The 26,494-nt window shown below is 42.4% G+C and overlaps 1 protein-coding gene across 1 annotated transcript in view; it reads right to left on the minus strand.

Moving 5' to 3' along the window:
- Positions 1 to 26,494, minus strand: part of SCLT1 (sodium channel and clathrin linker 1) — a 136,235-nt gene that overhangs the window by 87,476 nt on the left and 22,265 nt on the right. Inside the window, exons 7-14 of the mRNA XM_065404799.1 lie at positions 24,759 to 24,894; positions 23,299 to 23,421; positions 22,323 to 22,388; positions 17,487 to 17,557; positions 8,880 to 8,970; positions 8,634 to 8,725; positions 5,862 to 6,039; positions 2,962 to 3,060 (exon numbers count right to left, since the gene is read on the minus strand). Coding sequence (XP_065260871.1) covers positions 2,962 to 3,060; positions 5,862 to 6,039; positions 8,634 to 8,725; positions 8,880 to 8,970; positions 17,487 to 17,557; positions 22,323 to 22,388; positions 23,299 to 23,421; positions 24,759 to 24,894 — 856 coding nt within the window. The remainder of the gene's footprint in view (positions 1 to 2,961; positions 3,061 to 5,861; positions 6,040 to 8,633; positions 8,726 to 8,879; positions 8,971 to 17,486; positions 17,558 to 22,322; positions 22,389 to 23,298; positions 23,422 to 24,758; positions 24,895 to 26,494) is intronic.

The raw sequence follows: 26,494 nt of genomic DNA on the forward strand, positions 1-26,494 counted from the left end.
CTGAACTTGGCTTCTGACTTGGCTGCCATGGGGTAAGAGCTTAAATGTTTAAAACAAGTCACTGGTTACTCCACATTGCAGCTCTCGCATTGAAATGTTCCTTATGCAGGCAGATGCTGCTGCTTGTGCCCTGGTGCAGAGTGCCTTGATGTTTTGAAAAAAAGGTTTGCCAGCCATCTGATATCAGGTGGAAATGCACTGTATGATCTGCTTGGAGATTCTAGGATGAGAAGGCTTGGCCTTTTGACAGGCCAGATAGGGCCACAAAGAGATGGAGAGACAGCCTGAAAGGCTTGGTCCTGTTAAGGTAATAAAACAAAGCTCTGGACATGTTGAAAGTATGCAGTTTCTTTTCTCATGACATCAAGTGTGCCCTTGGCAACAAAAATGGGTAAAGTAATTGATTAGTTCAGGTGAAATTCATTCAGAGACCACCTTATGGATGAACTTGGAATATGATTTCAGCACCACCTCATCTCGATGGAAAGAAGTACAAGGTGGATCAGCCATAAGGGCTTGGAGCTCACTGACTGTGAGTTGAGGTGATGGCCACAAGAAAGATAGTCTTGATGGTAAGGTGAGCAGTGTTGACGTAACCATGGAAAAATCTTTTCTATTTCAAGAAGTCTTGCTGATAGAAGGCTTCCTGCTTTGTATGAGAATCTCCTGAACCCATAGCAAACAGTCTCTGCCAGTAGAGGCAAGTCCTCGATTGTGACCTATACCTTTCTTGGGATGCCCTGTGCCTGACACCATGATGAATGGCAATTGTCACAGTGGCAGTCACACACCTGGTCCCTGCATCAGAGGTGCCCATCATGACTTGCAGGGCTGTCTTGGTCAGTAGTTCACCTTGCTTAATTATGTCTTTAAGTTCCTCTCTGCTGTCATGCAGGAGCTTTGTCAGGAAGCATGTCACCCTGTCCCATGTTAGAAGTAATATTTGGCCAGTAAGGTCTGGAAGTAAGCTACCTGTAGTTGCAGTAGGTTAAGGCTAAGACTTTTGGGGCCCTTGTGAGTCCTCTTACTCTACTTCAACTTTTTTTTGGTCTCACTGACACTACTAAGAAGCCTGAATTGGGGAAGCATAGTAATACTCAAATCCCACCCCTTCCTGACTCATTTTGCAATGGGTGTTATCATGGCCAGTGTCTGCCTCTGAGCACTGGCAGGGTTAGGCAGTCCCTCATTTATGGGGAGGAAGATCCTGGCTGGACCAGAAGCTGACAAGATGTCAAACGGTTTGTAGGATTCCTCTGATACAGCCAAGGTCTTGATATGCAGAGTCTCAGTAATCCCCACAAGGAGCTCCTGGCACACTTCAAAGTCATCCAGTCCGGAGACTACTGCTTCATCTGGTAATGAAAATGAAAGTCCTTTGGCAGTGAAAATGGGGCATTTGGTGCCACTCTGTCCCTGGATCCAGCTCTTCCTGGTATGCTGGTGTAGATGGTCTTGGCCCACGGATGCTCGGGGAAAGGGCAAATGACAGTATCACCTTTCTCAAGAGGGCTGGTCATCTGCTTCTCAATGCTTGAAATGATAGGCCCCAGTATCCCTAAGAGGAACATGGAGGCACACTTTAGGAATATAGCTAGCTTGTTGAATATTGGTTCGTCCAGTGCCATTCGTGAAGAGCTGGTGGCAGCTGAGCCCTGAGCCAGTGGTAGGGCAAGCCAGTAGTTCTATCTGTGGTGTTGAACAATAGCCTCACAGAATAGGGTTCCCTACTGGAAGACAGGGAGAACGTACACCTTGGTGATGCTGAGAAGCAGACCTCCTCCTGGGATGATACCAAAAGTGTATGGTGCTCTTAAGTACTGGTATAACCAGAGTTTATACCAATGACAGTAGATGTATGGTCTTGGCTCTCCTCTAGGCTCATACTCCGCAGTGAGCATCAAATCAGTGGATGAGTCGTGGAGCCAGGATCGGTGCCAAAGGAGTCTGCTGCACTGCAGATTATTACTTCTCCCCAATCCTTGATAATGTGTGGGATTTGGTGGATTTATTTTACGGTGTCTGTCATTATAGGACACTGAGATCTGCCTTGAGTATGCTTTTTGTGTTTGAAGTGGCCAGACTTTGACATCAGAGGTGTGGGTGCTGGCTCTTACCTTGGCACTGCCTTCTTCAGTGTTGCTTGTCTATTAGGTGGCGCACTGCCTGAAGCTGGCTTGTCTCCCAGCAGCACTCTGGAGCTTGTATCCTCAGGGTGTAATGAGAGCTTCATGGACTGTTCCAGAAGATGGAGCTTTAGCCTCACATCCCATGACTTGAGTCTGCTTATCATTCTCTGTGAGAACACTTATCTGCTCAAGATTCCCTCTGACAGAAGACACAGCTGATGTGCCCATCTTTCAAGGGGATTAGTCAGGATGGACAGGGCTTAAAGCATGCAGGTTTTGAGTTCACCATGTTAATAAGCCCTGTATAGAGAGGTCTATGTATGGGGGCGAGGAGGGGTGATCTAGTGGTAGAGTTCTGTTCAGATGGATGGAGAGAGTTCATTGTAGTCAACAGAGAAGATAAATAGTTCTGAAGATTTTCTTGAACACTTGTAGAAGTTTAGTCTGAGCTAAGAATTAGTGGATTGGACACTCACCAGGTTCTGTCTCGCTGCCACAGGCAGTAAGAGGGAACTGAGGAAAAGCTACATCTGCACCACCCTTTATACCCTCACATGGGAGCATGAGACGGCACAGGACACATGTGTGGCCCTGATGGACACTGCAAATCAAAAAATCTGATCTCTCACATACCAGGTGCATGTCCACCTACACTGGGATCCACACTACTACATACTCAATGAAGAACAGACATTGATATACTGCTGAAATTATCATGAACTTGCTACACAGTGTTTTAAGAAGTAAATAAAAAGAATGTTTATTCAAATGACACTAATTCAACTAGCATTGGAAATTATGCAGAAGACTGGGCTGTAAGAGGATAACATACTTCCTTTCTAGTTCTTGCAGCAGCATCTTGTACAAGCTGAGAAATTGCTTCTTTCATATTTTCTATCTCCCCTTCTTTTTGCTTCTCTCCGAGCAGGGCCTAGAGAAAACAATTTGAAATACTATAACCAGAATTATCTTTAATAAAAACAGTGTGATCTTTCATTAAAAAAATGTCAATGATGACAATCTTTAGTAAACAGAAAAAGAAATAATGGCTTGCAAAATGGCATCAGAATACCACTCTTTGATACAAAAAAGTTAGGAATTGTGTTGAGTTTTTCATTCTATTGGCTATCTGAACTCAAGCATGTCAGGAAGGCAATAAACTTGGACATGAGAATGGGTGATTGTCATGTATGCTTTCTGCAAGCCAGTACAATGCAACCAGTTGGTATGTGAGGATGCCCTTTTAGATAAAATCTTAGCACAAACAACACTTGAAGGTTGACCACGACGGGTTATGAGGAAGAAAAATGGAGGAACTCATACGAAGAGGTAAGAATATTCTCAGAAGCTTTTAACTGGGACTAGGAACAGTGAGGAATAACCCATGCTCAGAATACAAGAAACAAGTTTTCTGGCGACAATTCCCATACCTAAAATATATCTGTAAAACACAGAATAGATAAATATTTTCAAATCTTTATCTCCAGCATTCTTTGCTCAGTTTCCTGACTTTTCTTTTGTTGTTTCTATTTATTTCAAACCTTGTACTTTCATTTCCCCTTTGTATACTTGTTAAAATTCTTCACACTTTTTTTTTGGATTTCCTTTCCATAGGCCCCAGCTTTTCCAACTAAATACACTATCTCACTTCCACATTTTTGAGCGCGTTAACATGATAGTGGAATGGGTGCCTTGTATCATCATGATGGATGTGTTCCCACAGCTCGCAGAGAACAATCTCCTAACAAGCATAAAAGCTCCCTTATCTTTGTTTGAACTCTATGGTATTACAAGTACATTTTTGATGCTTCATCCTTTATTTTTTGCACTTGCTCACTTCCTAATTTGCAAAATTCAGTAATTTACAAAGCATCTTCCAGTGATTATTGCCAATTAGCTGGATTCTACTATAATTTAATTTTGTTCTTATAACAGGATTATGCTAACCTGTTACCCGTAAGCAAGCAAGATATTTACTTCTATATCTGTTCAATTAGTGTTTCAGACATATACTGCAAGAAAAGTAATTTTTACTGAACCATTTCTTTCTGACATAATACTTTACATGATATCACTGGCCCTGATGGACACTGCAAATAAAAAAAAAGATCTGATCTCACACACACACCAGGTGTATGTCCACCTACAGTGGGATCCACACTACCACATACTCAATGAAGAGCTGAGCATCAAATGCTCTGCTGAAAAAACTTGGATGAAAAGTGCTGTAGTTGTAGTACTAATATACTAATCTTAACCTTCGTAAACACCTGCCTTTTTATATATGCTATTTAAGTGTTCTCTTCAATGACACATTTCAAATTGAGCAATAGAAGAATAATAGTAGTTTCCCTTTCTTAAATTTTTTAAAAATATATATTAATTTTTAAACTTTTACTCTTTCCCCCCTGGTTTTCCTAATTTAAGGCTCTAAAGCCTAGATGTAGGAGTCACATTGTGCTTGCCAGGAAGTGGCAGTTGACAGCTCCAAAGACTATCTGTAACCGCTGGAGAGAAATCAACTCCCTGCTCTCCCTCTACCAGAAAACAGAACCTGGCTAAGAAGGGGAGCTGCAGCAGGTAAGATCAGTGGGTAGAATAGGTTCTGTAGCTGCTCTGGCCAGGGAATTGGTGGGCAAAGGAGGGGATATGCTGGCCGTAGATATTTCAGCTGATGGCCCCCCAGTGTGTGTTCGAGCGGGCAGAGTGAATGGGCAGTGTGGAAGCTCCAAGAGACCAGGGACTAGAACCTGTTTGATGGGCAGCAGCGGATGGGAAGCTGTGGGGGAGAAAGGAATAAAATTGTCCTTGCACATAATCCATCCCTGACTCTATTCTATTTCTCTCTTTCAGCCAGGGGTCTCCCAGCTGGTGGTCCTCCTCTAATTAAACAGAGAGACAGCTGGCTATAGCAATAACCCTAGCACTTTTGAGTTTTGTCATTGTTTGGAACCCCATTCTGGAAAAGGGGCAGCCTCCTTCCATTGGACATGCAGTCCCAACTTCCAGGCAGGCAGAATCTAGCCCCTTTATCACAGAGCTGCTACCAAGAAAGAGAGAGAACACTAAAAATAAAGCACTAACTATTGTATCTCCCCAAAGTAAAAACAAAACAACCACTTATTCTGCTGCCCATGAGATGCCTCAATTTGAAAAGGATATTTAGGTTACAAAGAGGGCTAGTCACACTTAACTCTTCTACCTGCTTGATACTGATTAGAACAAATACAAACTCTTTAAGGTTTAAATAATTCCAACAAATTTGAACTAGCAGGGCTTCATTTGCTGCTGGTTACAATCCACTAAATGTGCATGAAAGTAACAACTTGCCAGCAAATGTAAGTCAAACTACTTCTAATTGCCTAAAGGCTTAATTTTTAGAAAATGCTAATCACCACCCACTCAAAAGCAGTCCCCCTAAACATGTTTTCAAGTTGAGCACCCAAAAATTGATGCCTCAGAAATCACTAAGTCACTTTTGGAAAATCCTGGCTAGGTTATTTAAACAGGCTAAAACTTTGGACAGGTCTACTACACAAAACCAGGCTTTAGAATAGTTACATCACAGTTAGGTCTTTTACACAGTAAAAATAAACTGTACTGAAATTGGGTCAGGAGGCAATTGTGTTGTAACTGAGTCCCCTTGATGGATTTTTGTCGTGTGAACAGGCCCTTAGTAACTTCAAGTATTCAATGATGTGGTAAAGAATGTGTCTTGATGCCTTGTCTTACCTGATTTTTTTGTAGGTTAGCTTCTTCTAAGAGTTGCATGCTGTCTCGGACTTTTACTATAGCATCATATTTTTCCTCTTCTAGATCTGCACACTTTGCCTGTAGCTCTCTAGTTTGTTTTTCGAGAGCAGTCCTCTCTGTTCTCAACTGTTCAGCATCTTGTACAGCTACACATAATCTAGAAAGTCAGAACACTCAGATCCTCATTGGCAGAACAGGCATCTTGCTAAAACACTTTCACTCCTGCAAACTAGTTGTTCTCATATATAGAAAGTACAAATTTACTTGTAAAATATTATGTTTAAATTCTCTGGTATTCTCATTTTTTAAATATGTCCTCTTAATCCTCCATCACTATGTCCCAGACAGAAATACAATGAAAGGAGTTAACTTTGAACATTTGGCACATAATTAAAATGAGAAGGGTACTGCTATTCAGAGATACCTATACTGGGTTGCAGGCTTGTGCTACAACTTGCCATTTTAATTTTAATTTTTTTTTTAAATTCTTTTGATACTTATTATCCATCTTAAATCATAATCTTTGCCAAGGCAAGTCAGTTTGTTATACCACTACCAAATGGTTCTAACATCACATATTAAACAAAAGGAACGGGCACACCTTAGACGAACAGTGTTATATAAATGCTCTGCTTATTCCTCTTGGCCTTTTTCAATAGTTTCCCTTTATGAGGAGGCAGGGAGGAGTAATTGGGACATGGCAATAAAAATTTTATGTAACTGTGTGTGTGTGTGTGTGTGTGTGTGTGTGTGTGTGTGTGTGTGTATATATATATATATATATATAATACACACACACACACACACACACACACACACACACACACACACACACACACACACACAGTTACATAAAATTTTTATTGCCATGTCCCAATTACTCCTCCCTGCCTCCTCATAAAGGGAAACTATTGAAAAAGGCCAAGAGGAATAAGCAGAGCATTTATATAACACTGTTCGTCTAAGGTGTGCCCGTTCCTTTTGTTTAATATGTGATGTTAGAACCATTTGGTAGTGGTATAACAAACTGACTTGCCTTGGCAAAGATTATGATTTAAGATGGATAATAAGTATCATTACAATAAGTATCATTACATATATATATATATATACACATTATATATATATATATATATATATATATATATATATATATATATATATATATATATATATATATATATATATATATATACATACACACACACACACACACACACACACACACACTCTCTCATATAAAATTTGTACATGTTGCAATACATTTTTACATAAAATATAACCATTTGTTTCCTGCACTCCCTCATGCCAATCAATAATGTCAATCACATTCAAGCAATAATACTAGCTAGAGCTACTGTAAAACGACCAGGTTTTCCCAGTGCTGATACAATTCTTGGTGCGTATGCACGCGAACATGCACCCAGATGGAATTGCATGAGCACTGAGAAAGGGCTTGTAGTTTTATACTAGCTCTAAATAGTCTTATTGCTGTAACATGATTTACGTTATTGGTTGGCATGAGGGAAGGCAGGACACAGCCAGCCTTTGATGCATACTCAGGAACGTAGCTGGGCTCAGATCAGGCATTAAAGTTGATGGTAATGATGGACTGTAATCAACATTTTATGATTACACCTAGAGTAGTTTTTGAAGCAGCCAAGCTATTTATTTTTGAGTATCTACAAGAGAAAAATTTATATGGACACACAAAAAAACATTATATTAACTATGGCTGGGTGATCACTTCAGGTTCAGTTTCAAACAAATAAAAAGAGACTATCATGCTTAATTCAGGCAAAAGTTCTCAAAAGCCACTGTAAAGCACTTCAGCTTCTGCAACACTTCAAGGCAATAAGAGCCCCTATTGTTACAAGTAGGGCAGTGCTCTTGTACTGGCTGGTTGCTAGATTCTTTAGCTATGGTGATTCTGCTAGTCACACCCATGAAGCAGGAACAAAAATGTGAATCTGTTAGAAACGATCACCTTAGAAAAGCTATAAATACTTCAATAAGAAACTTCAGTTATCTAGTCATCTGACAAACGTTTGATGGTTAAAACAATTTAGTGCAAAATTTTGGCCCAGAATTAATTTGTTCAGCCAAATTAGCTCTTTGGCAATAAAAGGGGGAGGGACAGGGGAGAGAAGAGATATTGTAATGAAAACCCTTAGTCATCCTCAAGTACATTAGTAGGTAATGCTATAATTGAAAGCATATCCTCTTTATTAGATATTCAATAAATCTTTATCACTGACATTTACCACCGAAAAGAAGTTTGCCTTAGTGTGCTGTTACAGTGTCCTTACTAGTCTCAAGAGTTCCAAACTGACACTTGAAACCAGCTTTTACTTGTCTTAATATAGAGGAAGGCTGTATGCATCCCAAAGGTGGACAATTCAAGGGAATACTTTCTAACTGATGTTTGGAGCTTTAGCAGTACCACTCCAGCTGATGTAAATAAAATTTCTGAAACTTGGGACCTATGCACAGACTGATAAGTAAGATCAAGTGATCTGTGGTCTTCTAGTCTTTACTCAGGTGAGAAGAAGGAAGCCAGAGGCTACTCTGAGAGGGTAGGGAAATGAAGCAGATAAAATATGAGTAATCTAGGATAAATATCATCTGCATAAGAAATGGAGAACTAGATTACTCAAAATTATAGAACTCAGACATTTAGAAGAAAACCTCTGCTTTCATGCCTCTTCTAAAAATATCAATCACATTCAATGACATCATTCATCTCTTTACCTCGTCTCCAATTGTTTTATGCTAGACTGCAATTGCTGCAAGCGTTTGTCTGATGCTTCCTCTCTCTCCTGAGCAGATACTACATCTTCTTCCTAGAAATCATAGCAATTACTCAGACATTTTTTCTGAACTCTGCTTGAGCACAAAAAATGAAATGCACGATATGGAAACAAACAATTTTAAGTAAATTTAAGTTTCATGTTTGCAACAGGACAATCACTAAAACTTTCAGTTATGCTAGAATACCTTTCTCTCCATCTGGGCTTGAAGGTCCACTAACAATTTGGTCATTTCATCAACTTTAGCAGTTGCTGTTCTCACATCTACTTTGGCTTGCCTGAATATAAAGAAACCACTCAATTAATTACAGTTAGCTGAATTAGGAAAAACAAAAAACAAAAAACAACAACCCAGAACTTAACAGGGCTTTTTAAGAACAGCATGAAGTCAACCATACCAGCAAAACTTCACATATAGACAGCAGCAGCCGCAGCCATTGTCTGTTATGTGGAAGAGATTCTGAGGACACCAAAGAGGAAGTACATACGCCATTGTACTGCTGAATACAGGTTTGTGGGGGACTCCGGGGCCAAAATTTTCCAAAGTGAGTTAATGATTTTGGGCTCCTCAAATTTTTGAGTACTCAACTTGAGACACTTTAAAGAGGTTTGTTTTTCAGAAGGTAGATGCTCAGCAGTTACCTTAAAGGGGGCCTGAGTGTTTCAAATTGGGCATCCCAATTCATTAGCCATTTTCAAAAATTTCAGCCTACGTGCTTCAGAAGGTAGATAGGTTTGGCTAGGATGGGGTAGGAAGGGGAAGATAAACTGGAGCAGGGCCAGAGGATGGCTCTTATGCCATTTTCCCCTGTGGAAATGAATGAAGCAACTCTGCTATTACACTGACCTGGGACAGGGGAAAACACAGATTCCTTCTTCCTTTCCCCCCCACCCAATGTGCTGGGCTAAGTTTACACTGGTCACAGAACCTTACACATAAGTAAACTACAGTTGAAAGAACACAAATGTTGCAAAGTCAAGCATTCTAAAGTAAGGAAATGCCAGAATTAAAGTTGCTTGTGTCCCCTCCCTGGCTCCTTGCCCCAGCCTCTTTGCCCAGCCAGTCCCAGATCCCACTCCACCCCCACAACTCTGCTGCTTGTCTGTCTTCCCTTCCTACCCTCTGTCTCCCAATGCCAGTTTCCTTGACCAACCAGTCTCAGCCTCCTCACCCCCTTGGCTCTCAGTCTCTCTAGGCTCCTTGTCCTAACCTACTCCATTCCCTCTCCCCAGGTCTGGATTTTGTCCCCTCTGCATTTGAATCAGATGGCTTCCTACTCCACATTACCTGGGTGCCAGGTGGGAGACAGGCTCCCTGTTCTCAGCTCCAATGCCTAGCCCCAACCCAGAGCAGCTGAAAGCAGCCATTACAGGGAAAGTCTGGTTTCTTCCCTGTGGTTTTAAGCTGGGACATGGCATATGTGTAGTCTGGTCAGCACAAGGAACTGTGAAAGACTCAAACATGCCCTGTGCTGATGGAATTTTTGGAGATTTTAGCAGCTAAAAGCTAAGAAGTATCACTGAGCATGTGCGAACTGTGATTGTTCACAGACCTATAAGTAGAACTGGCCTTCAGAAGAGGAGGTTACTTATCTGTAACTGGAGATTCTTTGAGATGTGTGTTCCCTATCTGTATTCCACTGAGGGTTATATGCATTCTCCATGCGCCCGGAACCAGAGCTTTTAAAAATAGCAGTGTCCAGTATTCCACCCATACACCCTTGTTCCGCCTCATGGTTTCAACCACGATGATAAAGGGCGAGGTGGACCAACCACGCCCTCAGTTCCTTCTCCGCCGCAAATCAATCAGATCTTCAGCAGATGGGAAGGAGGGCACGATTGGAATACAGATAGGGACCACACATCTCAAAGAGCCGCCAGTTACAGGTAAGTAACCTCCTCTTCTTTGTTGAACGATGGTCTCTATTGTATTCCACTGAGGGTGATTGACAAGCAGTACCTAGTCAGGAAGAGGGTGTGAGGAAGATAATGGAACATAGGATAGCCTCACCGAATGAGGCATCCGTCACAGAATCTTGTGCCAGAGCAAGGTGTATACTGAACTCCACGTGGCCATCCTACATATGTCCATGAGTGGCATATTGTGAAGCGCGGCCATAGTTGATGCTTGTGCTCTTGTGGAATGGGCTCCTATCCAAGGAGAGGAGACAGTCCTGATAACAGAGCATAATGCACCCAAAACACACTTAGAATTAAGGGTCAGACTATCTGCTATAGCAACAAATAATCTAAGTCTGAACAACTTCATCCTTGCAGATAAAAGACCAGGGCCCTTTGGACATCAAGGGAGTGAAGGTGCCATTCCTTCTCTGAGGTATGCGGCTTTGGAAAGAAGGCAGGTAAGCACATGGGTTGGTTGAGGTGAAAATGGGAAACTGCTTTTTGGCAGAAACTTGAGATGCAAACAGAGGGAAACGTTGTCCTTATGGAATGTGGTGAATGGGGGTGGGGGTCTGCCATCATGGCCCTCAATTTGCCCACCCTTCTTGCAGAGGTAATAGCTATTAGAAAAGCGACCTTCAGGGAAAGAAGGGAAAGGGAGCAGGAGGCCAGAGGTTTGAAGGGCAACTTTAATGTTGTGAGGACAAGGTTAAGGTCCCACTGGGGAGTGATGGGTTGAACAAGAGAATATATCCACATGAGGCCCCTCCAGAATCGTACAGTCAACTGACGAGTGCAAACAGAGTACCCCTCCATGGGGGTGAGGGAAGCACTAATGGCCTCTACGTACACTTTGATGGCTGAGAGCGAATCCTGATACCTTCAGGAACAGCAGACAATCCAAGAGGACAGGAATGCCTACAGCCTCAGGAGCAAGACATTTCTGTTGAGCCCAGAAGGCAAAGAGTTTTCATTTGCCTTGGTAGGACCACCTTGTAGATTCCTTCCTGCTACTCAAGAGGACATCTCACACTGCTGATGAGCATTCCTGCGTTAACAAAGATGCCCATTCAAAAATTAGGCTCTCAGGTGAAGCATCTGTGGGTTGGGATGTCTGATCCGGTCTTTGTATTTAGCGAGCAGTTCCAGAAACAAACATCGGTAGTAGAAAAGGAGAATGCTTCAACATGCGGAGAAAAAGAGGAACCCAGAAATGGTGAGGCCAGAATGGGGCAATCAGAATGACGGTCAAATCTTGCGACGGACATGGGGCAGGAGTGGTAACTGATCCGACCAGCTGATGACTAGGGCATTGCCTTGGGAGCGGGCTCCATGCCCACCCCTAGAACAGTACTGGATACATTTGGTGTTGATGTGAGAAGCAAAGAGATCCCTGACCAGAGTCTCCCAATGGTAAAAAACATCGGGGACCACAGAGTCATGTAATTCCCATTTGTGGTCGGCCATGACATTTCTGCTGAGAATATCTGTAATCATGTTCTGAGTCCCCAGGAGATAAGTTGTTGACAACAGAAAACCATAGGCGATACACCATTTCCAGAGGTGAACTGCTTCTGCACAAAGTGCTGGAGACCTCATGCCTCCTTGTTTATGTAGTAAACTGTAGTGATGTTGACTGACATGATGAGACCATGGTAAGAGGGAATCCACCTCCAGGGTGAGGATACCATCGTGCGAGTGGTCCCAGAGGGGCAGGGGATGGGGATGAAATAGCATTGTAAACTTGCTAGTATAGCCATGTTGAATGATATCCAGGACCTGTGTGTTCGTTGTTATTACGCTTCAGGCTGGCAGAAAGAGTGCAAGACAACCCCCAAAGGGGGTAGGGTGCAAGAACGGTGGGGTTGCAATGTGGTTGACAGCTCTCTAGATACACTCAGAAATATCGCTCGCATGAAGACTGAATGTGTGGTCTCAATGACTGTACTGATGGGCCAGGCGGATGGGACCATTGAGTCTTTTGACACTTGTGGGGAGGGTCATAGGACTGCTGGCAGAAAAACTGAGGAGCTTGGTACCATTGAGCAGGAGCTGGCCAACAGAATTTGCACTTGGGTGCTGGTGTATAAATGTCCAGTGACCGCAGGGTCGCTCTATAGTCTGAGTGAGTGCAGAGAATCATCAGTCTTCTGGTTGAAGAGGTGGGGTTCATCAAAGGGAAGTCCTCAATTGTGTTCTGTATCTCCCTCAAGAACCAGAAGAACGTAACCAGGATTCCCTCCTCATGACAATCTCTGCAGTCATAGTGCATGAGATATGTCCACGGAATCTACCACAGCCCAGAGTGTTGTCCTGGCAACCAGTCTGCCTTCCTCTAAAATAGCCTGGAAACTGACATGGTCCTGCTGGGGATGCTTGTCTGCAAATTCCACTAATTGGCCATAATTCAAAAAGTCATACATACCAGTAATGCCAGGTAATTAGAGATGAAAAACTGAAGGCTGGCTGATGAAAAGACCTTACGACCCAAAAGGTCCAGTCTCTTACCCTTCTTGTCAGTTGGAGTGGAATGTGGGTGCTGCTGTCTGGCCTGCTCAGTAATGGCCTAAATAATCAGGAAATTGGGTGGGGGGCATTGAGAAAACAAACTCAGACCCTTCGCCAGTACATAGTATCACTTTTCTGCCCTCTTTGGAGTGGGCACACAAGTTGCCAGGGTATGCCAGATGGTGCAGGCCAGAGGGAGAATGGCATCATTGATTGGCTGGTACCGATGAATGCAGAATGTCCAGTAGCTGATGCTGGCTGTCCTGCATCTCCTTCAGTGGCAACCACCCTCCTTAACAGTTCCTGGAACTGGCAGTAGTTCGGGGGGGGGGGGGGGGGGGTGCAGAAAGGATTCTAGGACACTGCTGCCTCTGGAGACAAGGAGGGGAACTGCTCCAGATCTGGTGGTACCATCGGAGTTGGGCTGATTGGTGCATCCTTCAACCCCGGTCCCGAAGGCCTACCTGTCGAAGGCTGGAGTGGTGAGATGGGGGTGGGGGGGGAAACGGACTCCTCTCAGGAAGATCGTGAAGGTTCCAAAGGTGGATACTGGGGCCAAGATCCCCAATATGGCCAACCAGATGGATCTGGCGGTTGCTGTGGCGGTCCCCATGGAGCTGGGTACCAATGGCTCCTGTGCTGAGGGAAGGGAGGACATTGCCACTGGGCTGGTGGAGCCTTCGGATACTCTTGCCATTGCTAAGGGATCAGCTGACCATGTGCACCATCTGAATCTTCCGACGGTGAGAATTCAGATCCCCATTCAAATGGCGGAGCCACTGCCACTGAGGGAGTCACAGAGGACTGCTCAGGAACACAACCTGAAGGCAGCAAGTCTAAGCCAGGGGAGTGGAGTCTCTTTGGAGGCGAATGCAGCAGAGGATGCAGGGATCTCACCTCATCAAGGGCAGTTAATAAGGTCCAGGAGTGGATCTGAATCTCCCTGGTGTCCATAGCACATGTTCCACAGACAGAACCGGAGCTGGAATGGGGGCAGAAGGCTGTCTCAGAACAGATGATTCACATGGTTTCAGCAGTAGTGAGGAAGAGGGGGCATGAGGCTCAGCGACTGGGACTGGCAGATCTAACATTTTATGTGACTTCTTGTCGTGCTTGTGGGCCTTGGAACACGCCACTTCTCTGTGGCTGAAACTCAGGGAGGATGCAGTGTCTTTCTTGGGTCTTGAGGAAGACTTACTGCCATGCTCATGCACATGCACATGCTTCTGAGCCTCACAGCTAGACCCCGGCACTGGATCCGTAGTGCTGGTACGGAGGAACCGGACTGGAGCTCTGTGGTAGGAGACGCACTCCTTGATTGCTCAGGCCAATTTATGGGGGTGTTCCCCAGCCTGGATCCGACTACGGTCTCATGGGGACCTCTATGAGGTGCTTCTTGAGATGGAGAGCCTGGCCTTTCCAGGCATGGACAGGGAAGGAGAGGAAGATACTGCACCTGGATACGATGTGGGTTTCCCCCAAGCAGCACTGGTGCTCATCGCTGATTGAAAACAAGCAAGGGCAGGAAGCACAGATCTTGAACCCCGGTGTTTTCGGTATAATCCAGTACCGGGGTGCCAGGAGGCAGGGGGGTAGGCAGAAAACCACCAAAGTACCACCAGAAAGTCCTTAAATCCTAAGAAAACTACTACGAATAGTAAAAACTACTACAAAAACAATAAAATGCTAACTATAAACAAGAATTAAACAGTCTTTTTAGAGAGCCTGAAAGTGTGTCACAACGGACAAGAGAACAGCAGAAGCTCTGATTCGGACCATACATCAGTGAGAAGGAACTGAGGGTGCAGTCGGTCTACCCCACCCTTTATCCCCTTGGTCGAAACCAGGAGGCAGATCAAAGATGCATATGAGGACCAACAGGCACTACTACTTCTAAAAGCTCTGGCTCTGGGCATATGGCGCATAACCTTCAGTGGAATACAACAGGGACCATCACTCAAAGAAGAAAATTCTAATTTGGTAGAACAGAGATTCCACTGAATTTAGGATAGATTCAATAAAACTTTTGTTCACCATCACCTCCAGCTCGGGGGTACAGACAGCACCTTTTTGGCTTCTGGATAGGGGGCAGGGTTGGCAGGGAGGCACAGCAGTGGGACTGGAGGGCTCTTGTCAATTTCACTGTAATTTACAAGAGACTTCCTTGAGGAGAATCAGGATATTTTTCAACACACCTTCAGACTTCCTCCCATGTTTCTCATGCTTGGGAGGACTCCCCATAAACATCCACAAGCTACCTCATTATTGTCCTTAAAACTCTCCTTTACTGTGATGCCTACAAAAAAATTTAGCCATATTAGGCTGCTGATGTGCTGAGACCACCGCTTGTCATTCTGACTAATACTGTCTCAACGTTTCCTTGTACTCTACTGTCCATCTGTAGACATCTCTTGTCTTATACTTAGATTGTAAGCTCCTTGGGGAAGGGACCATCTTTTTGTTTTGTTTGTGTATAGCACACAGCACGATGTGGTCCTTGTGCATGACTAGGTCCCGTAGCTGCTACAGTAATATAAATAATAATATTATGATTGAATTTTCAACTAACAACAATTTTTGCTGGAAGTAATGACAGTGTAATAGGAAAGAAGATTTTGACCTCCACAAATAGATGACAAATAGTTTAGGTCAACGGTATGTAATGCAGTCTGTTGATGTGGAGTAAATTGGCTGCTGTATTATTTTTGCATTTGCTACCCCAGCAACAACAACAAAAAGCTTCTTTGAACCTCTGAAGTCCATGCCATATAAAAATCCTGAAAATAGTTGTTTTGCTACCCAAACAAAACAAAAAAACAAACAAAAAAAAGAGGGTCTACAAGGCTAATCCATTTTCCAGGATATCCCAAAATTAATTTGGTTACAAGTTTCCTAACCTCAGTTCAACTTCAGACAGTTTAGCTCATCTCTTCCTTATGGTTTACATTTCATTGTTATAAATGTTTCTTTTAGATTATTTTCATGCTTTTAGACTGTTGTAGTATAAACTTTGAAATAATGTTAGTTTCTGAACAACTCTTTAAAGAGACAGTTTTGTTGATGAACACAATACAAAATATAAATGTTAACAGGGACTGCCTTCATTTTATGGTATGTACAGCACCATACCAATCAATATACGGGGGGGATGGATAGCTCAGTGGTTTGTGCATTGGCCTGCTAAACCCCGGGTTGTGAGTTCAATCCTTGAGGGGGCCATTTAGGGATCTGGGGCAAAAATCTGTCTGGGGATTGGTCCTGCTTTGAGCAGGGGGTTGGACTAGATGACCTCCTGAGGTCCCTTCCAACCCTGATATTCTATGATTAATATAATCTGAGAGGGCTAGAGAGTTAACAGAATTGTGCAATGTAAGCTTTAAGTTAGGAGGAAAAAACCAATAACTTAAGAAAATGTTAGTACTATGACTTACCAGAAAAGATAAACTCATAAATATGTCTTCAGATGGTACCCCAAACTGGCTGTTCAGTGCCAGTGATAGAACAAGCCTAAATAAATCTGTGGGGTGGTCCATCGAAATTTAATCATTTCCCTGAAATCCTTAAAAACACCCTTAAAAAAAATAGGAGGAAGAGGTGGGGAGAACAAAGCACAGAATTCATACAAGAGATAGACCCTAAAAGAAACTGAACAATTTAAGATTCACCCCTTTCTATATTCCATATTACCTAAGAAACATAATTCTCTTTACCTCTCTATGGTATATGACATACATGAAGCAAACAAGAATTATCCTAGTTGTACAATAAAACTTTAAAGTTGTTCAGAGTATTTTGAATACTCCCACTTCACGATGCCCAGAAGTTGCAATGTGATTTATTGCCAATACAACTAGGTTTTGTGCAAATATGCTATGCTAATAAAAATATCTGGCTGGCCCTCAGGGCTCAAATCTGCTAAATGGGAGTAGAGAGAGCTCAGCACCTTAAGTGAATGGGAGCATTGAGCACCTCAGAGGATGCGACTCTAAATGTACAAAGTTAGCCCCAAGATTATCTCTATGTTAAAGTTTAACACACACAGTAATAATGGGTGCAGGGGGTGACAACAGCAGCGATTTGCTTAACTCTAGATATAATTAATATGTAAATTATGTGAATATATGAAGTAGTATCTTCTATGTTATAAAATTATATATACACACACAGTATGGTATACTGTATACACTGTGCAGGATTCAACAATCAGCAGAAAACGTGCTCCGTCAGAATCTATTCTTACCTACATTCAAAGATGAACTGTAACTATTGCTAAAGACAATTATCAGTAACAGCTTTGTAATGAAGACAAGGCCAATGATAAAGTAATGAATCAAGAAGAAATATAAGATAGAACGGTATATTTAAAAGGGTCTCTGATTTGTACCTCAGTTGTTTGCGTAGCTGTTCTAGTTCCATATTCTGTTCTGTTACTGTTTTCAAAAATTGTTGGTTAGTCTGTAAAAGGAAGAAAGAGTTGTAACATATTCCTTGTTCTGTTGAAGGCTATTTTAATGAAAAGTCTTGTTATATGGTGTCTCCTTTATCTGACACTTAGTATGTTCACTAATGAAAGCAGGCATGCAGATTTATTCATTTATTCTCTTTAATCAATTTATTGCTTATTTTATGTGGGCTTATTCATTAATGCACTTACTCTTTCATCAGGCATCCTGTTAAGGTAGACTAACTACTGTGACTAGAGGTACAGAAAATACTATCTTTAAAGAATTTCAAACTCTCAGTTTAAGCTCTTCTCTTAAATTATGACTTGATTAAATTAGAAAGCCATCTATTTGCTATATAAACCAAAGATATTTTTCACTAGATAACTATTTGCAGTTATATAAAAAAATTTGGAACATCACAAAACATTATATGAACATTACTTAAGCTTCAGATTATTTCTGTTTACAGATATTTTATAATATTTAACTAGTGTAGTTTAAAAAGAAGCATCAAACATATTTTGTGGAAAAAGCCAAATCCCATTTTTAATTATGGTCTGTGGATGGAGGTAAAACACTAGTATACCTAACACCCTCAGTCTAGAATGGGACGATGACTAAGGCTGCGAGTCTGTCAAGGAAGTCACAGATTCCGTGACTTTCTGGGACCTCCATGACTTCTGCAGCAGCTGGTGTGGCTGGCTCCGGGGCTGCCTGAGGAGCTTCAGCAGCCCATGGGCCAGTCGCACCGACGGCTGCAGAGGCAGTCTCAGGCCACTGCACCTCTCCCCCCACCTCCCGCAGCAGCGGGGGTCCTGGGCCATGTGTTACTGCCCACTCCAGCACTGGTGGGGGTCCCAGGCCACATACCGCAACCCCCACCCCTCCAGAGCACCCACGGCGCCCCTGGGCTGTGAGACCCCCCAGAGCACCCATAGTGCCCCTGGGCTGCCCTCTCCCCCCCAGCACCCAAGATTTAGTCAGTGGTATATAGTACAAGTCATGGACAGGTCATGGGCCGTGAATTTTTATTTACTGCCCGTGACCGGTCCATGACTTTTACTAAAAATACTTATGACTAAAACATAGCCTTAACTATGACCCATGAACCTCTCAATACCAATGGGATTATGAGAATATTCTAATCCTGGTATGTACATTCTTGGTTCACCAAAGAATAACATGTGAGGTCTTAAATGAAAGCCAGGGTCATACTGTTCCTTACATTTCACAATTATATACTCACAACCCTGGGTTTAGCAGGCCAATGCTCAAACCACTGTGCTATCCCTCCCCCCCTACGTTAGGAGTTACACATGAATGCTGAAAATATGTTTCTAAAGTCTGTATCAAGCCAGAGTTGACAAAATAGGTTCTGTCACACAAGAGATATTTATTCACCTATTCATATACAAATTAGGCATTGTAAGCCAACACAATGGCTGTACATCTACATACCAACTCAGCAGGGGATGTGAAATCAATATGGAGGCAAGAAAATAAACTACAGGGGTCATCCTGATTCTGAGGTATATATAATGAACTTTGGGGAATATAAGGAGAAGGCAAGGAAGACATCTCTTTATCCTGCACCTAGGAAATAATCAGGTAGTACGAGTACATTCATGAAAACGAGATCTCAACCAGGCTTGGTTGAAAGGCTGCAAAGGACATTTGAGTAAGAGAAACTTCTTTAGACAGAAGGTTAGCCTGTTAAATTTAGTCTCTAGAAATCACATTATGATTTTGTTTTATATGTAATTCTTTTATTTCCATTATCCTTTCTCACCATCTCTTGAATCTTGAACCTTTTATGATAAAACTTTTTGTTTTCACTATAAATATATCTCAGTGCCGGGGTATTATACAAGGAGCTGATCCTGAGTTGAATCAATCAAGCTAGTGTGTACACTGGTCCTTTAGGAACAGCAAACCTGGGATATCTGTGGGTGTTCAGTGGCTAAGAGGCTGGACACTACAGGGGAACTCTTCAAAGGAGCTTGTGTATACCTATTGTTATCCTGCAAGGCAAAGTCAGAGCTGGCATAGCCCAGAGTAGATTGTATGGGTAGCTAACAGGCAGTTGGTGTCAGGGAGCTCACAAGCAGTTAAGCACCAGCAAGTCTCCCTCTCACTGGAAGCAGGGGGGTAACAAGGTGACTCATAGTCCTGGATGCCCTAAGAACTATCACAAGGACTCTCGCTGACGTCAACAGGAGGCTTGCACGAACACCTAGGATAGAATATGGCCTTTATGTAGTAACTGAACTTTCGAGCCCTGATCCTGTAATTGTCACCAGGTAAACTGACATTTTAATCCATGTGGAGCCCCAAAGAACTCAATATGGCATTACATGGGCACAGGGTCCATCCACTGGGAGGTAGTTACACATTTGGAACCCCAGACATAATCTATTCCATACCTTATTGTTGCGTTTAACATTAGTCTGTAGGAAGATATGCTCACCTTTACAACCACTGCTATTTCTTCCCTTTTACTTCACTTCCTTTCCCATCCTCCTGTTTCTCTCTCTTCCCTGCCTGCCTCTCACCATTTCCCCTCTGCATTTCCTTCCTGGCAATTACTTCTAATTCTCAACACATGTGGGCTTTGATCTCACCTTTTTCTTAAAGGAATGGGGGAAATGAGGAGAGTGAGGAAAAGAGAAAAACCCACTGATTATCATGAGGCCAAATTACAAACCAGAAAGCCACGGCTCAACCATGCACTAAGGCAAGATTTTCAAACTGACTAGAAGTTTGGGGTGCTCAACCTGAGACCATGTAGAAGTCTAATTTTCAGGAAGCGCTGAGCACCCATCCTTTAAAAAAAAAAAATCAAGCCCCTTTATGGTGTCTCAAATGTGGCACCCAAAATTGCTAGCCACTTTTGAAAAACATGGCCTAAAGCTAACTGGAGCAGAAGCCAACATGCAAGATTGGAAAAAGTGGTTTCAGAGCCCCAGAAGCACAATAATAACCCTAAAATAACCCTAAAAAGTGATTGTAAATGGCAAGGACATCGATGTCATCAGTGACAAACTTTATAAAACACTGGTAAATGTGGTGCAGAACTGGCCTGTATGACCTGTAATTATGGGAGACCTAAAATGTGCTGGACAATCTTAGTTTTCATTTGAAACAAAATAACTTTCTTGCCTTTTCCTTGAGAAGATGTTCACATTTTCAAGACTCAAATTTAACATAATGCAAACTATACACTAGGGTGAAAGCTTGTCACCAATTTCTCCTAAAGATCACAAATTATTGTTTACCCCACAACCACCCAAGGATGGTTCTTGGCATCCAAAAGAGAGCCACAGATCACTGGATTTTTTGGTGGACTCCAAGATCAGTTTACCCTCTCACAAGGCAGTGCTGAACAGGCTACAGCTGATTGCACAAGACCTGCACAAGCTTCCTACCAGCTGGCTGGCTGTGGCTGAAAAAACTCCTCTTCTGAGCAGCCAAGAGTGGTCAGCAGTACGAAAGTCAGTACTGCCAACGGGACTGAGAATAAAGGACAACTCCCAGCTCTGACAGACTCCATCTGTGGTCTTGGTCAAGTCACAAAGGCCAACAATTTTGAAGTAATCAAACTAAAGTTTAGCTAACTCTAGAAATAGGATTAAATCTGTTTTTTGAACATTTCCATCTGTATTAAACAAACTCTGAAGTTTAGAAAAGAGAAGAACATGGATAACACAGGCTCCATATTATACATAGGACAAGTCCTATGCTCTTTTCATAAGGTAGATACAGGAGGGAAGGAAGGAAAGAAGACGACAATTTCACGTGTAAGGCTTTCTGGGGGGGGGCTACTCGCTAGATTAGTTACTGGGGAAGGGAGTAACACAACCTAGTTTATACAGTAAGGTATTCTTCAAGAGTAAAAACACCAATTAAGACAATTTATGATAAGGTCCAATTGCTTGTAAATTATATGACATTATCCAAGGACAGCATGTTATGTGTCATGTTACTAGACATGTAATGTCTGGTGTCTCTATGTTTTCCTTTATTGGCGATCCCCTGTGATGGGACATTCATGCCACACTAATCCTGAAAGGGTTAATGAAGCTGAGAAAGGGCCAATTAGAGTGATAGGCCGCACATGAGGGCATTAGGCTGGAGAAGCAACCCCTCATTGGAAGATGAAGCTCAGGTGAGCAGGTGTGGGCTGGGCTAGTATAAAGCCCAGAAGCTGGTATCAAAAATGGCTGCAGTAAAGAAGTCTATAGCCATTCTCTGTGCATTAGAGAGGAAAGGAGAGAACCAAGGGAAAGAGTAGACCCCTTATGGAAGGGCGTACTCAGACGAGAGAAGGGTAGAGAAGAAAGCCTGTGAGAGCTGGGTAGGGAACAGCCAGGTTGGAGACTGAACAGACCTTTGCTGCATGTTGTAGGGTCTCTGGGCTGGAACCTGGAGTAGTGGGTGAGCCTGGATTCCCCTACCAGCCACTTATGCATTGGCATTGCCTGGACAGCAGGTCCAGTGAGCCTCTATACCCCAGAAGGGGAAACCACACAGTGACCTGGCTGGAGAGCTGAGTCATGAAGAGAAAACTGCAGTTGTCAGAGGGAGAGAGGGAAAGGACAATGGGGAGGAGGCAGAACACAAGGGGAGACATCAGACCCACAATAGAGCGAATCCCCAGAACAGCCAGGAGTAGGTGCCACCTGTGGCAAGTACAGTACCCTGATACCCCCCAGAATATAAACTAACCATTTAATAGTTTTAAAATATGAATGCATTGTCCAGATGGAATCACTTACCAACTCTGTTTTCTCATTGGCTAATCGAAGTTGCTCAGTCAGTTGTTGAAAGCCAGCCAACTGATCCTAAAATAGGAAATACGGAGCTTGTAATCATCATCATTATAAAGGGCTTGTAATTATCCTAAAGGCATTTTAAGTTCAACTGAAAGCAATTTCAACAAATTAGATATATTATGTTTTATGCAGTCAACGTTACTTTAATTTTTTGGATTTTAATTAGATTATTAGTGGGATTTGACCTGGTAAATCTTTGGGTACATCACAGATTTACTACTGAAAAAAGGGTCTAAAACCTTAGGGTCAATTTCTAAGCAGTCACATAATGCCTCCCTCCTAAATGGGTACAAGCCTAGCAGGATGCAAACATGCATAAACGTTTGGACTACTCCCCTGACTCCAGAACACCCTCTATACAACTCTTGTCACAACGGACCTGCAGAGCAGCTTTTTCACAGGTTATGTGGGGAAAAAAATGAACAATGCCTACTACTCCATATTCACTTTGCTGAGTTTGGATTTTCTAGCAGGTAGCTACATATAGCACCCTGCTGCGATTTAGCCCACAGACCACTAATTAAACAGTGCAGCCAGAGGTATGAACTGAACCTTTTAAAAAATATGAACTTATTTTTGAAGGGTGTTGAAGAACCACATGACTGATTCTTGCTCTAGCTCATTGTAGTTCTTTACACACACACACACACCCCTACTGCAATATGCATGCCCCATCTGATTGTCAATGGACACATGAAATATTGCTTACCTGTACAATATGGATTAGAACAAAAAGAGTGGCACCTGAAATCTACAATTGCCTCTGACCATTAAATAATATTTAGATGATTGTTATAATATATTTGGTGTCAGATAGCTAAGTAGTGATATACAACATTTTAAATTTGCCTTACTTACAGCTCTGGAATTTCTCCAGATTACAATGACTTGCCAAAAGAACCAATACAATCAAAATTACTTTTTGCTTTTGCCTTTCTACCACATGAATCTGTGCTTCAGTCATGTGCCCCTGGTACTGCTGCTGGAGTTGATCTAGTTCCTGTGATACTGTCTGCCAGAGCTCTAGTGCTTGCTCTTTTTCCTAGAAGGTTTAAAAACAAGAAAGATTATATAGAAGATTCTCTTACCAGAATGTGTTTAGCTTAATATACAACACTTTAAAAACAGGGGACTTTTCCTTTATATTAAAGAAACTTAATATAATTATTGTAAATGACTTCCTGTTTCTCTTCTTTCACCATCATCAAGATACAGTGACTACTAGATATCTCTTTTACTGAATAAACGTAGGAGACACACTGCTTTTCAAAGCATCCCCACAGCTATACTATGCTATGGCTGGTATTGGTAGGGATGTAGTTTTCATAGGGAAGTCAGAATTTTATTTCTCTAGATACTTTTATGGATCTCATCGAAGGACTCCTGATGCAGTTTTCTCTTCCTTCCCAGTCTCCAAAAAGCAGACTCAAGATGGGGTTTGTTTGTTTAAATGGATGAATTCAATGACAATTCACTGTTCTACTACTGAAACCAGAAGTCCCATTTTGTGACTTTATTCCCAAAATACCAACTTTAGAGAAGTGAAAATGTTTCAAGAAAGTGTGACTTAGCATGTCCCTGTCATGTTAAAGATCTGAACAGATTAATAGGTTCTGCTTCCCCCCCCCCTTTTTTTAAAAAAAAGAGTAGCTCTTTTCAGAAGTTTAAATTAGAAGCGACACGTGGCTTCTACTGAGAGTTCTGAGACTCTGATTCAACATACCAGCCTATTTGATTCAAATAGCTAAAATAAGCTCTCAATTACATCGATCAGCACCCAGTGAAATTACAGGAGCTGCACCTGTACAACAGCAGAATTTGGTCTTTGTGTACAAGAGATAGGACATCAGCCTGTTATAGTAATGATCTTAGATTAGAGAATCTAGCCTTTTCTAGCTTTAGATTCTGATTTTCTACCTTCCAAACAATGCAAAATTGTTTCATTTCACATTTACTATCTTTTTGACCAGTGTTCACCAAAAATGATTGGTGAAAATTTCAATATGTATTCTCAATGGATGTAAAAAGGCTTTACCATCCTGCCTCATTGCTATTTCCTTTCTCTAGTCGGGAATTGGGGGGGGGGGGGGGGGGGAGAAATCAATATAGTAATTAAGTATTAGTACAAAACACGAACTCTGAGTGCAAAACTCCAAATTCTTTCAGACTGGTAATCAAAAGTATCAGTGTTTGTAGGTTACCAAAAAAATAAAAATAATAATAATAAAAAAAATCAGTAAAGAGTACTTTTCATATTTCTAATCCAAAAAAGATGGTTCTGAAGAGTGATTCCTTACCAACTGATGAAGATGTTTTCCCCAATGTGCAAAGGAATTAGCCAAAGAAATAAAGTAGCAGCTGTGTTTTAAAATCACTCACTTGATTGGCTAGTTGTAACTGATCTTGAAGGTTTCTTACTATTTCTTCATCTGCAAACACATCACTCCCCAAGAGAGTGCCAGAAGGAAGGGCCTCCAGCTGCTTCTCAACAGCGTCTTTCAATTCCTCATGCAGTCTGTGACACAAATACAGTAAACCATTGCTTTTTCAACAATATTTTTTTAAAAACATTTGGAGTAGCCTAAGTACAATGAATGTAAAATTCATTAAAACTAAATCTTTAAAACAAGTTATATTTACAGTGCACCTTCTAAATGTAATTGATATTTTGAATTAATGTTTGAGTGTATTATAAAATTAAGATTAATGTAAAATACATGAATTTCACTATAAATTATGTTAGAAATCGTAAAATTGTTTAATCTTCTCAAAGAGGTAACAGATTCTTGCAAGACCCTTGCTTTCCTCTCCAGAAGAAACTCATTAAATACTAAAGACTTGTCTACATGGTGCATTAGTCCATGCCGGAAGAATATAAATTTTTAGTCGTGACTAACTAGCCCATGTGCACCCTGATGATGTGCACTAAACATTCCCTAATACTTATTGACATAATGTTTGAAATGGGCCTACATTAATGTGCCCTAGGGAATTCTTAGTGCACAACAGCAAGTCCACACAGGCCAGTCGGTGAATGACATGCTAGTGTGGAGTGTGGACTAAATCTTACACCTCTCTGGTGCAAACTAAAGACCCAGCTACAGAAGTCCTAAGGTTAGTTCATCCAGAAGTTCAGCTTTGCAAGCATTTTTGTTGTGCATATACGCCAGTTTTTATAAATTTTTGACTGTCATTGAGACTGAGGCCTGGTCTCCACTAGGAGTTTGTCGAATTTAGCACCGTTACATCGAATTAACTCTGCACCCGTCCACACCACGAAGCTATTTAGTTCGACATAGAGGTCTCTTAAATTCGACTTCTGTACTCCTTCCCAACGAGGGGAGTAGCGCTAAATTCGACATGGCCATGTCGAATTAGGCTAGGTGTGGATGGAAATCGACGCTAATAGCTCCGGGAGCTATCCCACAGTGCACCACTCTGTTGACGCTCTAGACAGCAGTCCGAGCTCGGATGCTCTGACCAGCCACACAGGAAAAGCCCCGGGAAAATTTGAATTCCTTTTCCTGTCTGGGCAGTTTGAATTTCATTTCCTGTTTGGACAGCGTGGCGAGCTCAGCAGCACTGGCAACGATGCAGAGCTCTCCAGCAGAGATGGCCATGCAATCTCAGAATAGAAAGAGGGCCCCAGCATGGACTGATCGGGAAGTCTTGGATCTGATCGCTGTGTGGGGCGATGAGTCCGTGCTTTCCGAGCTGCGATCGAAAAGACGGAATGCAAAGATCTACGAGAAGATCTCTAAAGCCATGGCAGAGAGAGGATACAGCCGGGATGCAACGCAGTGCCGCGTGAAAATCAAGGAGCTGAGACAAGGCTACCAGAAGACCAAAGAGGCAAACGGACGCTCCGGATCCCAGCCCCAGACATCCCGTTTCTACGAGGCACTGCATTCCATCCTAGGTGCGGCCGCCACCACTACCCCACCACTGACCGTGGACTCTGAGGATGGGATATTGTCGACGGCCGCTTCCTCGGACATGTTAGCGGACGGGGAAGATGAGGAAGGAGATGAGGAGGACGAGGCAGTCGACAGCGCTTACAACGCTGATTTCTCCGACAGCCAGGATCTCTTCATCACCCTTACAGAGATCCCCTA

The sequence above is a fragment of the Emys orbicularis genome, chromosome 5 (assembly GCF_028017835.1).
Source record: "Emys orbicularis isolate rEmyOrb1 chromosome 5, rEmyOrb1.hap1, whole genome shotgun sequence".
NCBI lineage: Eukaryota > Metazoa > Chordata > Testudines > Emydidae > Emys > Emys orbicularis.